The 17,194-nt window shown below is 37.1% G+C and overlaps 1 protein-coding gene across 3 annotated transcripts in view; it reads right to left on the reverse strand.

Moving 5' to 3' along the window:
* GXYLT1 (glucoside xylosyltransferase 1) overlaps positions 1 to 17,194 on the reverse strand; it is a 51,094-nt gene that overhangs the window by 24,410 nt on the left and 9,490 nt on the right. For 2 of the 3 annotated variants that reach the window (XM_036866826.1, XM_036866827.1), the window contains exons 2-3: positions 13,449 to 13,541; positions 3,590 to 3,761 (exon numbers count right to left, since the gene is read on the reverse strand). In XM_036866826.1, the coding sequence (XP_036722721.1) occupies positions 3,590 to 3,761; positions 13,449 to 13,541 (265 nt within the window). The remainder of the gene's footprint in view (positions 1 to 3,589; positions 3,762 to 13,448; positions 13,542 to 17,194) is intronic. The other variant, XM_036866828.1, reaches the window with a different exon arrangement.

Raw genomic sequence — 17,194 nt, forward strand, 5'->3', positions numbered from 1 at the left:
GGTGCAAGGGCTTAGTTGCCCCGCGGCATGTGGGATCTTAGTTCCCTGACCAGGAATCGAACCCACATCCCCTTCATTGGAAGGCGGATTCTTAACCACTGGACCACCAGGGAAGTCCCTGTTCAAGGCAATTTTAAAAACATTAATTCCTACCTCTTTCTTTCCTTCTTTCTCTCCCTCTCTCTCTCTCTCTCACACACACACACACACACACACACACACACACACAAAATCAATGCCTTCCAACATAGCTTAAGGGAATAGCTTTACTTCCAACACACTGTTTTGATGTCTCTGTTAATTAGTTTCAAACACTAGTATTTTATTTTCCTTGCGTGACTTATAAATCACTTAAAGATCCTTTCAAGGGACTTCGCTTCACAACTACAGAGCCCACGCACTCTCGAGCCTGCGTGCCGTAACTGGAGAGAAGCCCACACGCTCCAACGAAGAGCCCAGGCGCCATAACGAAAGATCCCATGTGCCGCAACTAAGACCCGACAGAGCTAAAAATAAGTAAATAAATAAATAAATAATTTTAAAAGAAGATCCTTTCAATACCAACTTCAAAATGAAATCTTAGTCATTTTTAAAATTCTAATATCTAATCATCTTTTCTGCAGTAAAAGCACATTCCACAAATATTTGATTCTCCTTCATCAAAAGCAAAACCAAACAGTCTCAGAGTTAACCATGATAGTTAAAGAAAAACTAAGTTTAAAAATATAGTATATATTATACAAGCAATAACTCAGCCAGATTTGAAGACAACACAGAAGCCGCATATAAGATGAAGCAATAAATTTATTTTACTTTTATATTACATTTTCAAAGGTTTCCACAGTTGGTAGCAATCTCTTACTATTCTCTGAACTGTTAGGATGAGATTAATTCCTCAGTTAATATTTTAGGAAACAATCCAGATAATAAGATTAAGATCACAAAAGCACATATCACAAGTACAGAGACTAGAAATATTTTAAAACAGTAAGTAAAGCTTTTCTTCTGGGTGTTTTTTTAATTGAAGTACAGCTGATGTACAATACTATATACGTTACAGGTGTAAGGTACAGGTGCACAATTTTTAAAGGTTACACTCCATTTATAGCTATTATAAAATATTGGTTACATTCCCACACTATCTACAGGATACACTGTGATGTAAAATATATCCTGTAGCTTATTTTATACACAATAGTTTGTACCTCTTAATCTCCTACCCCAATATTGCCCCTCCTCCTTTCCCTCTCCCCACTGGTAACCACTAGTTTGTTCTCTGTTAACTGTGAGTCTGTTTCTTTTTTGTTATATTCACTAGTTTGTTGTAATTTGTAGATTCCACATATAAGTGATATTATACAGTATTTTTTTTTCTCCATCTGACTTATTTCACTTAGCACAATGCCCTCCAAGTCCATCCATGTTGCTGCAAATGGCAAAATTTTCATTCTTTTTTACGGCTGAGAAGTATTCCATTGTATATATATATATATGTGTATATATATATATATATATATATATACATATATATATATACCACCTCTTGTTTATCCATTCATCTGTTGATGGACACTTAGGTTGCTTCCGTATCTTAGCAATTGTAAACAATGCTGCTATGAACATTGGGGTGCATGTATCTTTTCTAATGAGTGTTTTTATTTTTTTCAAATATATACCCAGGAGTGGATTGCTGAGTCATATGGTAGTTCTATTTTTAATTTTTTGAGAAACCTCCATACTGTTTTTGACAGTGTCTGCACCAATTTACATGCCCACCAACAGCATATAAGGATTCCCTTTTCTCCACATCCTAATATTTCTTCTTTGTGGTCTTTGTGATGACAGAGAGCCATTATGACCGGTGGGAGGTGAGATCTCACTGTGGTTTTGATTTGCATTTCCCTGATGATTAATGAGCAACGTTGAGCATCTCTTCACGTGCTTGTTGTCCATCTGCATGTCCTCCTTGGAGAACCGTCTATTCAGTTCTTCTGCCCATTTTTTAATCAGGTTGTTTGTTGTTTTTGATGGTGAGTTGTAGGAGCTGTTTATGTACTTTGGAACATTAACCCCTTATTAGTCACATCATTTGCAAATATTTCTCTCATTCAGTAGGTTGTCCTTTCGTTTTGTCAATGGTTTCCTTCGCTGTGCAAAAGCTTTTAAGTTTAATTAGGTCCCATTTGTTTATTTTTACTTTTATTTCCTTTGCGCTTCAGGAGACAGATCCAAAAAAATAGTGCTATGATTTATGTCAAAGAGTGTTTTGCCTATGATTTCTTCTAGGAATTTTATGGTTTCTGGTCTTACATTTAGGTCTTCAATCCATTTTGAGTTTATTTTTGTGTATGGTGTTAGAGAATGTTCTAATTTCATTCCTTGTAAAACAGTAAGTAAAGCTCTATGCCTCTTGGAATCAAAGGTTTTAGCAGAAAACTAAAAGACTTGAGGTCACAAGTAGTGTTTTTCACTTAATATGCAAAATGAACTAATTTAACCTGAAAAAACATTGAATACGTTTTTCCTACATAGATCAAGCAAAAAAATCCAAATCAGTTTGAAAGCTTAATTGAGTGTAGATAGAGAGATAGACAGAGATAGTGCAGGGATAATCATTATCATCTTCACCACAATCTCAGAACACAAGGTAATGAGATTTCAGGTGAATTTTCTTCTTCGTATATGTTCTCCCTCCTATATTTATCTGTTCTCTTCTTGCATAGGAATAATTTTTTTTGTTAAGGTTATGTGGCGGTCCTGATTAAAAGGGTATATTGTCAACCCACACAAACAACTAGATATGGTCACGTGACTAAGTTGAGACCAATGAGATACTGGCAGGAATGTCATGTGCAACTTCTAGAAAGTTTCCTTAGAAAGGAGGAGGAGAACCCCCTTCTTCACTCCTTCCTCCCTCATGTTGGCTAGAATATGAGTGTGATGGCTGGAGCTTGAGTAGCCATCTTGGTTCATGAGGTAGAAGCTTTATGTTAAAGATGGCTCAGCCACAAGAGAGAAAAAACCAGAATCCCTGAAGACATGGCACTGCCATATGCCACAGACTGCCTACTTTTATATAAGAGAGAAATAAACTTCTATCTTGTTTAAGCCACTGTTATTTTGGGTTTTCTGCCGTTACAGCCAAACTGACTGTAACTAATACAAAACCAAAATAAGAAACTTTCTTACCAGAGCAAGAAGCTACTTCCCTCCATATTGTCGATTAAGAGTTCCCTCTACTCAAAACAGAATTAAAACCTTTGTGCACACCCTGATTAAGGCACTCTCAAGCCGAGGATGGGAACACAATTAAGAAGTAGGACTTCTCAGTCAAAACATCCTGGAACTATAGTCAGTAAAATAAAACCTCCATGCTTGGCAAAGGACTCTAAGTAGCCTAACTCCTTTTCAAAAACAAGTCTTCCTCTTACACCCTAGATCTGGAAGCGCAGATGGAAGTGGCAGCAGGGAACAGTCCCCACTCTTAGAGGGCAGAGCTGCAGAATACATATTTTTGTTCAACAACATTTTACTATATATACCATTAAATATTCAACTATACAGGCTTGACTAAGTCTCAAATACTTACTATGCCTTTAAAACTATCATGCAGTTGATCTTCAGCAAAAATATGGAACTGAAGAGGTTTGATGCTGAAGATAAGTGCTGACTTCAACATGGTTAGAGTTTCTTCCAGTCTTTCCCCACAGGCAACTACGGCTAGGTGCACTCTCTCAACGGGCTGCATTTTCAGACTATACCTGATAGAAAAGAAAACCACATTTTCCAACAGTGTTAGTACAGGGTGACATGTTAACGACATGGTATTCTGACTGTGTTCAAAGACTGAAGTTTGAACAACAAGGTCCTACTGTACAGCAGAGGGAACTATATTCAATATCCTGTAATAAACCATAATGAAAAAGAATATGAAAGAGAATATATATATAACTGAATCACTTTGTTGTACACCAGAATCCAGCACAACACTGTAAATCAACTATAGTTCAATTGAAAAAAAAAAAACAAAAAACAAACTGAAGTTTGAACCTTCTATTTAAAAAGCAAAGACACATCAAATTACAAAACAGTACAATGTTGAATCAATCCTATATATATCTATACCCTCAACCAGCCTTTCTCAGCTAATGTTCCTCACCAGGAACCACAAAACACAAAAAATGACCACTTCCGCATTCCCCCGAGAATGGTACATAACTAGCATCATTCTGGATGCACGGGAGAGAAGTTAATTCACTACTCACTCTGGATGCTGTAGGACATTAGGGCTTAATTCTCTCAAGGAAACCCCCACTTGAGAAAGGGAGCAGCACTGATTTGAAGGTCTTCCATTTAATTTTTAACTATTTTACTTAAAAAAAAAATCTCAAACACACCAAAGTAGAGACAATACAACAGTAAATCTCCATGTACCCATCTCTCAGCTGCAACAATTATCCATTCAAAGGTATTCTTATTTCCTCTAAAACCCATCCCCACAGCCCCTTCCACTAACCAACAGATCATTGTGAAGCAAACCCAGATATAAATTCACCCACAAATATTTCAGTATTATATCCAATCTTCAACCATGCTGATTACAAGAAGTTTCCTTCACATAAGTTTTTTTTTTTTTTTTACTGTGCGATCCCACTTATCAAGTAATCAGTGAGAAGTAAAAATTTCTGAGGTGGTCTAAAAATCCTAGTCAAACGCTAGTAGCACAATATTTTGGAAGGAAGGAAAGATTCCTGAACTCCAGGTATCAGCCTTGGCTATGTCAGACCCTACCTGTAACACAGAGCGTCAGTGCAAGCACCTTACCACTGAACCAGTAACACTCCACCATCATACAAGGAACAGAACTACTTATGTGTGACTGCACTGTTATTAAACAATTAACATTCACAGTATGAAATAAAGACCTCATCTGTAATTAGGACATAAAATAATCTTTTTGGAACTGACAGCTAAAGGTATGTAGGAGTGGAAGACAACATAAAACAAACTAGTAGCACATTAAAGTATTATGAAGTACAAACATTCTGAAACGAAAAACATACAAATTTGACTTTAACTCAATTTTTAGTTACAGAGATCCTTTCTGTAAAATGTATAAGGGGATTAGAAATAATACTGTTTAACGTTAATAGCTGTATGTATCCATCACTGAGATTTTGTAGTAGCAGGGATGGGTGATTAATCATTTTTCTTAAATTTATAAGCTAAAATTATCGTAGCTATGTTCCTTAGCACAGGACTTTGGAACCTTGAGTATTCATGTGTCCACGTGTCAGAGTGGACCGAGAACTGTTTCCTGAGGAAAATCTTGGTCTTGCTCATGGGTAGTCCCTCAACTGACCAGGATATGAGAAAACAGAAAATGATGCTAAATAACATTAAATACAAACAATTGACTATATAAAACACACCTGAATATCAAATTCATATAACTTAATGTTTTAACATTAAACATTTGGAATTATTTATCATTCATAGGATAAAAAATTAAGTCTGAATATATATAACGTGCTCCTGCTTTTACTATAGATCTATTCAGTCATATTAACAAGCTTGTTTGCCAAGGGCCCAGAGACATTTAAGACAGCAGTTGAAACTGACGCTTTTCTGGTCTGAGTTCCTGAGGCCTGGAAATGGGTTCACTTCTATTACATGGGACATCTCTTACCTACACAATTACTGGTAACTGTCAGCCTTCAGCAGAGGAGCAGAAAGGCTCTTCAGCATGAATACTTATCTCCTAGAAAACACAGGAGTCATTTCCTTCCCTGATCCCTCAACTGGGAGGCTGAAACCCAATACCTTGATAACCTACCCTTTATTCAGAATAATGGGCCAATTATTCTAAAGATGAGGTTCTTTAAAAACAAACAACAACACTGCTTTTAAGAAAAAGAAACCTTCCCTGGATAATTCATGAAGTTAAACATTATCACACCACTTTGTTAATGGTATTAAATGGAGAAGTCACATAAAAAGTGGTGTTCTTGGAAGGGGAATATTTACTATTCAAGAAGCGGTGGTGATATTTCATTCTTCATCAAGTTATTAAGATTATCATTAAATTAAGATATAACATCAGGTACATACTTTGCCTTTAAAATTTAGATCAATCTACCAGGAACTGGTTTTTATGAGTGGTTTGAGGAGGGGACAACTGCATAATTTTGCACATGGCTACCCAGCTATCCAGGCATCTTCTGTTACAGGGTTACCAGAGTTTAGCCTTTCACCACTCACCTGCTGTGCTACCTCTTTCACTCATAAGGTACAGCATAAGCTTAGGTCTTTTGAAAGCTCTGTTCTTTTCCACTGACAGGAATTAGAAAGAAGCAGTGCCTGCTTCCTTGTCTGCACCCTCTATCCATTCCCCTCGTTTCTGTTGAGCCCCTCAGTTTATAACCTTGGAAGCCTATCAGAGGGGAGACCATCTACACTTTCTAAACCTAAACAAGGGGACATGAACCCAGTTCACCTCAAAGCAGTGGAAGCCACAATGACACAAGTAAAAGAGAAGGCAATCAAGACACACAACAATCTCACAGAGCTCTCCATTGTCTCAGCTTTCTGATAAATGCCTCCAGGTCCTGTTCCTCGTGAGGGTATAAAGACCCTCATTAAAGCACCAAGATTTGAGAATCTATAATGGGCTCAGATTGCTTAACTGGCCATAACTAGATCCTGCCCCAAAGCTAAAAGCCTAGAGATTTAAAGAGTGAGCCATAACAGTCATGTGCTGTTTGGCACAGAACTCTCTACATACAGAAGTATGATAAACCTTCTCAAGAGAAGTAAGTCAAATGTTCTTCAAGGAAAAAAAAGTCCTTCGAAGGTCAGTCCCAGGGACTCCTGCTCTCAGACACTGCGGAAAGGCTTGTTCTAATCACACTGCTAGCACTCCTTCCACCAACTTCTATGAAAGTAGTAGTACTTGCAACTATATTGCATTTGTTTTTCTGTTATGTGTCCCTTTTTAGCAAAAGCATTATATACAGTACAGACTCCAACAGCTAAACTGACAAGACAAAACATATTTTAAAGATGTCTCTGCTCATGACCCTGTCCCTAGACCCGGGAACAGGAAGTAACTGCAACTGGAAGAAATCTAAAGTAAGCTTTTACACTGGAGGACGGGATAACTAAAACCTTCGAAGAAGTTGTCGGGAAGTAGCCATGCAAGTAATTTTGGTCCCAACTGAATGGTGTTAATATTGTCAGGATCTACAAAAATATGCTATATGTTAATCACAGTGTGAATAAGAGGAAGTCCCTGTGGATTTAAAGAAATGTTATCCAGAAAGGACATTTTAAAGTCATACCTACTTTTCTACAGATATATGATTAGAAGAAATGCTTCAGATAATTCAAAGGTAACACCTGAGGGTCCCCATGACTAAATCTGGCATAGCCTGAGCACAGACTAGAATTGTGACAGCAATGAATGGTAACACATTCTATTAAAAAACTGAATCAGTGAGTCCAAAATGATACTAAATAAAGAGTAAGGCGGAGGGGGAACCCTCCTTTAAAGATGAATCCCAACCAATAAATGTAGAAGGAATGACAGAATTACAAAAAACACTATTTTGCATTCACTATTGCAATAGATGATTTGACCAAGAATAATTAATGGATGCTAAAACCACAGAGTATCAAGGTATTATCCCCACACATTACAAAGGGGATAAAGATACTGTTACGGTGTAGAAATGAGACACCGCCACCTTAACCAGGGGCTCAACCAACCAATCATGTTAACTGTCTGCCACCGCATGCCTCCCCATAGAACGCCCAAAGAGCACAAGATCTCCTGCGCAGTATTCCTGCCAAAGATCCTGAATCTAATCCTAAGGAGACAGGCAAATCCAAATAAAGGAACATTCTGCAAAACAAAACAAAAATATCATGTCATGAAAGAAAGACACCAACCATCACACCTCCCTGCCCTGTCCCCCCCTCAAAAAAATGTCTGGGAATTGTTCTAGAAAAAAGAAGACTAAATAGATTTAATAACTGAATGCATTTGTTCCTTGACTGGGTTCTGAATGGGGAAGAAAAGATACAAAGTTCATTAATAGGAAAATAAGGAAATATGAATATATATAAATATAACATTCTGTCAGTGTTAAATAACTTGAAAGTGCCAATTTTGTTATGTTGGTACTGGAGAATATCCCTGTTCTTAGGCAATACATGCTGAATATTTAGGCTGTCGCTCAAACAGTTCAGCCAAAAAGTGGCAAAATCTTACTAATAGGTAAATATCTAGTGAAAGGTATGCAGTGGCTCACTATGCTATTCTTAAAACCTCTGTAGATTTGAAAACTTATCAAAGTAAAAAGCTGAGAGGAGGAATCCAGAAAAAAAAGTTAACACAACGTTTTAGATAAAAATTCTAATATAAATACTGTAAACAGACTTATAAGCCTTAAGAATAGACTTATTTTAAGTAACATTTCTGTTATAAAGGAATAATAATTCTTCTTTTTTTAGACAGCATCAAAATTTAAACATTAAAAATTAAAACATTTAATTTAATTTAATTTAATACATTTAATTAAATTTAATTTAATTTAAACATTAAAAATTTTAAATCAAAATTAAAAATTTTTTAATCAAAATTTAGCATCAAAAGCTTCTAGTGTGTTCTTCTAGCCTATAATTCAATTAGTGTTTTCTCCATAAAAGAAAACATATAATAATATTTAGACTAGGAATTAGCATTATAATTAAGTACACAGACTCAAAGTAAACAGATTAAATTTGATAACAATCTCCCCAAACTAAAAAATAACTGCCACGAACTTATCTTTAAAAACTTGCAGTTGAACAAAATTGGAAAACTATATTCAGAAACACTAATGATAATTTCCTTAATGTGTAGCTCTTAAGAAAAAGTTTTTCCTCTTACTATAAAAAAAAGAGTTGTGGTGAATTAACAGACTAAGGTAAAACTACTTTAAAGGTTGTATATAAATCACTTTGGGGACAAAAATACAATACTTAAAAAAAACTCTGCAAGGTTTTATGCAAAGCATTAAAAAAACTCTAAAAATTCAACATTTTGTAAGTATTAATTTTTAGAATATAATTTAAAAGAGTCTGTAAAAATATACCTCTTAAAACTAGCATGGGACCACTCAAGATAACAGTTCAGGTAGCAAATACACAGACTATGAACTGAAAATCCATTCCCATCATAGAGAGAAAGATTAAATATTTTAAAAGCTCAAGTCACATAATAATATTAAAATTAAGAGACTACATAATGAAAAGAAAACTACAATTAAAAAATGAAAAAATAAGGAAAATATTTGTAATCAATGGCAAAGGTAGAACATATTATTCTAAGAGTTCATAAAATAAGCATTAAAAGTTCAATAGGTAAATATCAATACAGAAAATACAAACAAAAATTTAAAAAGCCAAATAAATGCAGAAATATATTCAAGAAACAATCAATGAATATAAATCAATAATAAGCTATCATTTTACTCTAATAAGTGGTAAAATTATAACTCCCAATAATGAATGTTAAGGTTACGGTGACACCAGTACACTCACACAATGCTGGTACAGGCTTAAATCTGTATAATTTTTAGAACATAAGTGATATCCATTCTTTTTAATGAATATTTGAACTCCTTTCACCTGCTAGACACTGGGGATAAACAAGAAAGCCACAATCCTAACGTCACAATTTACAGCTGTTGTGAAAAGATGGATTTTTAAAAGATTTAATCAGAAAGCATGGTAATTGCTGAAACAGAAAACAATCAAGGTTGCTGACTGGGCTCACTACACAAACATCTAACCTCGTCTGAAACTGCTGGGGAAAATTACTAGTCATTTACTGCTTGCCAAGCACCTTGCCAAAGAATGGGGCTTAAATAATGAACACCACGTGGTGTCCGTCTCCGAAGTCAACACTCCAGAAGTGGGTAATGGTTCACAACCACAACAGATGCAGCAGGTACAGTAACTAGGAGGATACAGAGAAGGGAGAAGCGGTGGGCACGGAAGGGAGGTCACAGTGGCGGGATAAGAAGTGATTCCATGGTAGTTAAGGGACAGAAAGGAAGAGGCCGGCAGGAGCAACAGCATGAAAGGAGACGGGCAGGAAAAGTCACTGCAGGCTGACGGACGTGTGGGAAGTCCATCATGAGCCAAGACACGAAACCCAGATGAGGGGCGGTGTGAGGAGCCAGACCAAGTCAGCAAGGCGAAAATCACCACCGTGCAGCTGGAAACGCAGTCCGGGAGCTCAGAAAACAGCTCTGGAATGAAGATATCGGTTAAACAGGCGATCCTGCGCCTATCCAGGGAGCAGAGTCCTAAGGAGTTAGGACTAGAGAGGAGTCCAGAGGCAGCGGGAACGAAACCTTGAGACGACAAGAGCCAGAGACGGACAGAGTCGAAGGGAAGCAAGAGGAAGTGGTAACAAGAAAGCACGTTAGGGTTCAAAGAACAATTCCGAGGTCAGAGGTGACTTCAGTGAGAGCGGGTTTTTAGTGAGGTGGCGGGCTGAGGTGTGAAGGTGTTCTTCTTTTTTTTGTTGTTTTTTAAGGAAGTAAAGCCAGTAGATACTCTTATAAATGTTTGCTGGTGACGAGAAAGAATAAACAAAGGATGCTTGAAGGAAAGGGGCTGGAAGCAAGCTGCGGTAGGGACTTTGTGTTTGGTTTGTTTCAGGGACAGAAGAGGCAGCAGAGGTGTGAGCGCTGTGACGCCACCACCGGGGAGCAGTCGGGGGCAGACGACTCATGCAGATACAAGTTACTAGAAGCACACGCACAGGAACGGCGAAAACACTTGCGGTGGGTGTTGAGGCGATTTGGGCTTTTTTATGTTACTTTATGATCACTGTATAATAAATTAATTGGGAGGCAATAATCCCCCAGAGACGTCTAATCAAAATACATAAAGAATTCAAATTGGAAACGCTGGGACAAGTCTGGGGAGAAGAAAATGGTGCCAGTTAAGGGCCCACTGGTGCCAGGCAAAATGGGAGAGCTAATGGTAGCCAAGGGGATTTCAAAAGCTTCCCCAGGTGGGCAGAGTCAGGCAAAAATGAGGTGCTATTTAAATACTGAAATGGTGGGGGAGAATGACATGGCAGTGGGATGGCACTTTAGCTTGTCGGCACATTGGAATAGTCTGAATAAGTAAGGGATCCCCAAGAGCAAAGTAAGAAACTAAGTGTTGGACTGCAGCATGCAGGCCTGCAAGCCCTGTACTTGCCCAGCTTCAAGACCGAAGGAGGAGGCCAGAGTCAGGCCGGCAGAGACGTCAATGGCTTAACGGACAGGGGGAGCTTACATGTCGAAAGCAAGGTCCTGGAACAGCACGCCACTGTGTGCAGATGACACGGCAGCAGTGTTTGCTGGGCGGCGGGGGTAAGGGGTAATCAGTTATAGAGTGAACTGACCTCAGGTTGGCTCACTGGTTACCAGGGAAACTAGCAGAGGGGCATGCGCCTCACCATTTAAAGGTCAGAACAATCACTAGTTGGGGCAGGGGCAAGTATGTAGGAAGGTCAGTCATGTGAGTAGGGTGTAGGTGAGGCAGGGACTGGTTGAGCAGGGGATGTACAGAGAGCAAGAGAACAGCCATCTTGGGTGGCCTGATCATACACTAAGTTTAAGAGATTTTACATAATGATATGATACATGTAACAAAATGGTTACAGATTTATACTATGGATGTAATATTACAGGCAGAGAGTATAACTTTTAAAATCTCAAATTTAGGAGAGTAAAAAAGCACAAGGGTTTACAATATCATGCATCTATCCACATGTAATTCCTTCCAGGGAATACTTGGGAGCTTTGGGAAAATAGTGAGTTGGAGAGACTCAAAGAAAAGGAATACTAAGCAGAGGCTCCAGGATTCAGACTAGGTCAACTTCCCTGGGCCACTTCCGCAGTAGAGGAGGTAGGAAGATCATTACTCATGCCGTAACTTACGAAAGGGCCTGGGTTGTATAAATCCGAGTATACAGGGGCTTTCAACCTTACCCAGCTCCCAGAGTGAGTAGATTTATGTCAGGTCGGAGAGAGCTAAGTGGTGCTTGTCATTACTCTATTCACTAGCAAACTCTTTAAAGGATGAAGAATATGGAGCTCCTATTCTCCAAAATTATGAACAAGCTGAATGGTAAGATTATCTTTAAAAAGTAAGCTTTTAAAAGTTTACATACTCTGACTCGACTGACCCATATTAGAATTTCAATCATCCAATCTTTTCCATAGCAATGAGATACAATTAAAATATGTGATTTCAATGATTCCTTCCCAGTTGTTCATGGGATGTATAATGTATTGGGAATACACGCATTTAAAAATACACACTACTAATATTTATTAAGAATGCAGTTCTTCCCACCTGGAATATGTCACCTCTTGTCCTTAAGCCTGGCTAATTTCCTGTTCATCGTGTAGTCATTCCCTTGAAAACGCCTTCCCTGATGCCTTAAGATGACCCCACCTCATCCCACCTGCTTCTCCCATCTTCATGGCTATAACCTGTCACCCTCTATTATAGTCTCAGGTTGACTAGTGTGAAGCTCCCATCAGAATGTAAGCTCCAGAAGGATGGGGCCATGTTAACCAGACTCAGTCTGATTCTTAGCACCTAGCACTGTGCCTGGCAAATGGAAGGAGTAGAATTAAAATTCAAATGAATCATAAAGAAATTTTATTCTCGGGAAGGGCACTTCAGGCTACGGCCTCACTCTCCCCTGCTACTATCTCAGAGAGTCTGATATCCCATTCCTACCAATACTTGTTCCTTTCGTTGAAGGTTAGAGCAGGAAGGGACCTGAGAGTCAGCCAATCCAATGCCTTCATTATCCAGAGACATGAACAAAGCTGAACTAGTCAAAAACTTTAAAAAAGGGCCAATAAACAATGTCATATCATTTGCTCCTTCATTAAACACTTATCTTTATCCTCCCATTCCCCAATATTCAACCCCTCTGCTCATAACCAATATAATCCTTCCCCAGTTGTCTCCATCTACCTACAAAGTGTTTTTTCAGTATACCAGCTTTAAGTTAGATAAATGCTATATGTCTGTAAGTGTCAGTGGAAATCTACTTTTATTATCCGGTTACCACTTCATCACCTGTTACCTAAAATTAGATCATAAATTGTCCTAAGAACAATGGTTTATCTTAGTAACATCTTTAAAATTTTTTAGAGCATTTTATATACAGTATGTATTAAAAAATTAGTCATAACTACTTCAAAGTGGGAAAAAGAACAGAAAACCCAATCAGAAAACAAATTATTTACTTGTATAATAATATTACAGGAAAAGAAACATTTTTATGACCATATGACCACATTTTTATTACACTCAAAAATTTATTAGCTACTATCTAATCTTACCTACACTGATCTACCAATTAAATATTAAGTGCCTACCTAAAAGCCGCTTCCCAAAAGCAGTTCATTCCACAAACATCAGAGGGCAGCATCCAATAGGGATTCCAGTAACACAGACAGAAATCTTTACACCTAACAGAGTAAGACAGAAATAGTCCTATGTGAGTATTTTGGCTTAAAACTAACAAGGAATTTACTCAATAACATAAAAGCTTACTGTTCTATTTTACAGCAACAAAACTGCAAATCCAACTTGCTATGGTAACTTGAGGATTTCTGGAAATTGCTTTCTCCCTTACTTAGCGTACCACTACTTTAAATAGAACTTTAAAACCTTTAGGCAAAAAATACCACAGACTGGAAACGTTTTTTAGTCATGAACGCTCTTAATATATTAAGATCTCCTCCTAAGATGACACAGAAAATATTGGAATACTTCTAAAATTTTCCTTCCTTCATGAACTGCACATATTCCCCCTAGAATAAAATCCATTCCGCCAAACAAAACATTTGCTTATCCTGAAGCAAAATTTAAGCCACAAATGCTGGTAGAAAGGAAAGAGAGAATCTTTAAATGCTTTTAAACTAATCCTCAATCCAAGCTTAAAACACCAAGTATGGTGTTTTAAGTTGGAAATAAGAGACCAAGCTGATATTCACGGCTCAGTTTCATTACCTACACATCTCAGTTTCACTATATTTCACAAGGTAAAATGGGGGATCAAATGTGGTCTTTCTTCTTAGATTGCAGGTTGGAGCTAAAAAAACCCACAAATACACAACAACAACAACTGCTCACATTACAAAAAGTATGTTTTTCATTGTTATTCCTTTTCAAAACAAGTCTAGTTGGAAATTCAGTACAGTGGAGGCTTGGGTTTACTAAAGCAAGTATGAAGTCAGAGTGAGTCACTAAACAGGTCACCTCATGTCCCATCACCATGAATTCAATTATAAGTTACTGTTCTTACAGGGAAAGGTCTATGAAATTTCATATTTGCAACATCTCTGATCACACCTGTCACAAATGTCAACAGGCTAAGACAGGGGGTCTCAATCCAGGATGTACAATGAAATCACCAGAGAGCCCTACACCAGACCTGTTAAATCAGAAACCCTGAGGACAGGGTCAGGCACTGGTTGCTTTTAAAATCCTGCCTAAGTTATTCTGTATACTACTGCATGAAGAACTACAACGTCAGAATTTTTAAATCAATGGGGAAAAGTGACATTAAAATTTGTTTTTCCTTGAAATGGACACCGTTTTCAAGCACAGCATAAAAAGTTAACATATCTTAATTTAAATGGTCGATAAATCAGAAAAAGAAAATGTGTGCAGACCAGTAAAATGTACAACCTGATGAGGAAATTTGTTTGTCCCCTTCCAGGCATGGTCATGTAGTTTTTAAGTCTTGCACTTATTAGTAGAGACAGGCTGAGTGAAAGTGGCAACAACTAACACAGAGTTTTTTTCAGATTCAAGAGTTCTCACATCCATTTAAGCCTCACAACAAACCTGTTCAAATAGGTATCTCCATCTTTCAGATACAGGCATCGTCAAAGCTTTCTTTCAACAAAACCACAATTTATTTATAATCAATACCTAAAGTGCCCCTTTGTTCCAGGAAGGAAATAAGTCGGTTATTCCATCTCCTTCTGTCAAATCTTCCAACAGCAGAAAATGAAAATTAAGAATGAAGTCTCAAAGAAAATGACTAATTAAATTTTTTTGTAAAAATGACTGCTTGAAATTGTGTATTAATACCATTTTCCACCTCAACTTGTATTACCCCCAGCCCTCGGCAATCACACATCTATTTTCGGTCTCCATAGATAAATGGAATCATATAATATGTGGCCTTCTGAGTCAGACATTTTTCACTTAGTGTATTTTCAAGGTTCACCCACTGTAGCATTTATCAGCACATTTCATTCCTTTTTATGGCCAAATAATATTCCCTTTTATGAATGGATGGATATACCACATTTTCTTTATCTATTCATGAGTTAATGAACATTTGGGTTAATACTTTTTGGCTATTATAAATAATGCTTTTATGAACATCCATGTAAAATTTTAATGTGAACATATGTTTTCAATTCTCTTGAGTATATATATACACACACACGCACGCGCGCACACACCCCTACGAGAGGAATGGCTGGATCATGTAATCACTGTAAACTGATTAATGCAGATGAAATTACAGGGAAAAAAATGTCAAGTTTTAGGTAAGTTTCTTGACCATAACTCAATGTCAGAAAACACAGTTTACAGAAAGAATGTTTTCTTTCTGTCTTTCTTTAATGGAAATATAAAACATATGCACTAGCGAGTATACATCCTCCTTACCATTAAAAAAATAAAATAAAATAAAATAAAACACTGAGCTGCTGCTAGCAAGAGGAGGCATAATTTATTCACAGTTTCTTATCTCCCAAGTTTACATTCTTTTACTTATGAAAACTTGGTTTTAAAGATTAAGATAGAGAGTAGAAACTCATACTGAGAACTCATTATGTACCAATAACTATCACTACAAGCAATAAATGAGTAAAAGCAACTAATGTGAGACAGATAGTACTTGTATTTTCAGGCCAGAAAAAAAAAAGTTTAAAAATATTGGAAAAGTAAAGGTACTTATCCAAGTTCTGATTATTAGTTGCTTTTGCTTTTATTCCTTAAGACTATTGAAAATGGAACATTAGACATACAAAATTCAAAGAGGTAACTCTATTAAATAATTTTAATGGGGCAAAACTGTAGCTGAGCTAAATGGGTATGTCTTCAGTAAACAATGACATCCAGAATCAGTGAAGTCCATAAATGCAAAGTTTGTCCATTGTGGATCAAACTGAAATACAACTTTACCATGACTCATCCCCCCGTTTCATATGTCTTAATGTTTCTAGCTCCAGGCGGCTTGTCTACAAGCAAACTGATCAAGGGATAGCACAGGGATCTCCATGGTAATAAAACAGTCTGTATCCTGACTGTGGGGGTGATGACATGAATTTTACTTATGTGATACAACAGCATAAAACTGCACATACACACGAGTGCAGGTAAAACTGGTGATGTCTGAAGATGGTCTACAGGTTGTACAATGTCAATTTCTGGGGTTCTAATATTCCACTACGTTGATACACATATATTCCAGATACAGTGGTATTACACTAAGCTCATGTAAAATGTTACTAGTGGGGAAAAACTGAGTGAAGGATAAATGGGGTGTCTATGAAGCTTCCTGTGAACTTATATTTACTTCAAAAGTTTAAAAAAACCAAATGAATCACAAATTAAATTTCCCCAAATTTCACTACCTGAAAAATGTTTAAAAAATTGAGACATCAGAAGCAAGAAAAACTAGAATCCTGCAGCCTGTGGAACAAAAACCACATTCACAGAAAGATAGACCAGATGAAGGAACAAGATAAAACCCCAGAAAAACAACTAAATGAAGTGGAGATAGGCAACCTTCCAGAAAAAGAATTCAGAATAATGATAGTGAAGATGATCCAAGACCTCGGAAAAAGAATGGAGGCAAAGATTGAGAAGATGCAAGAAATGTTTAACAAAGACCTAGAAGAAATAAAGAACAAACAGAGATGAACAATACAATAACTGAAATGAAAACTACACTAGAAAGAATCAATAGCAGAATAACTGAGGCAGAAGAACAGATAAGTGACCTGGAAGACAGAATGGTAGAATTCACTGCTGCGGAACACACGAAAGAAAAAAGAATGAAAAGAAATGAAGACAGCCTAAGAGACCTCTGGGA

This window comes from Balaenoptera musculus, chromosome 10 (genome assembly GCF_009873245.2).
Source record: "Balaenoptera musculus isolate JJ_BM4_2016_0621 chromosome 10, mBalMus1.pri.v3, whole genome shotgun sequence".
Taxonomy (NCBI): domain Eukaryota; kingdom Metazoa; phylum Chordata; class Mammalia; order Artiodactyla; family Balaenopteridae; genus Balaenoptera; species Balaenoptera musculus.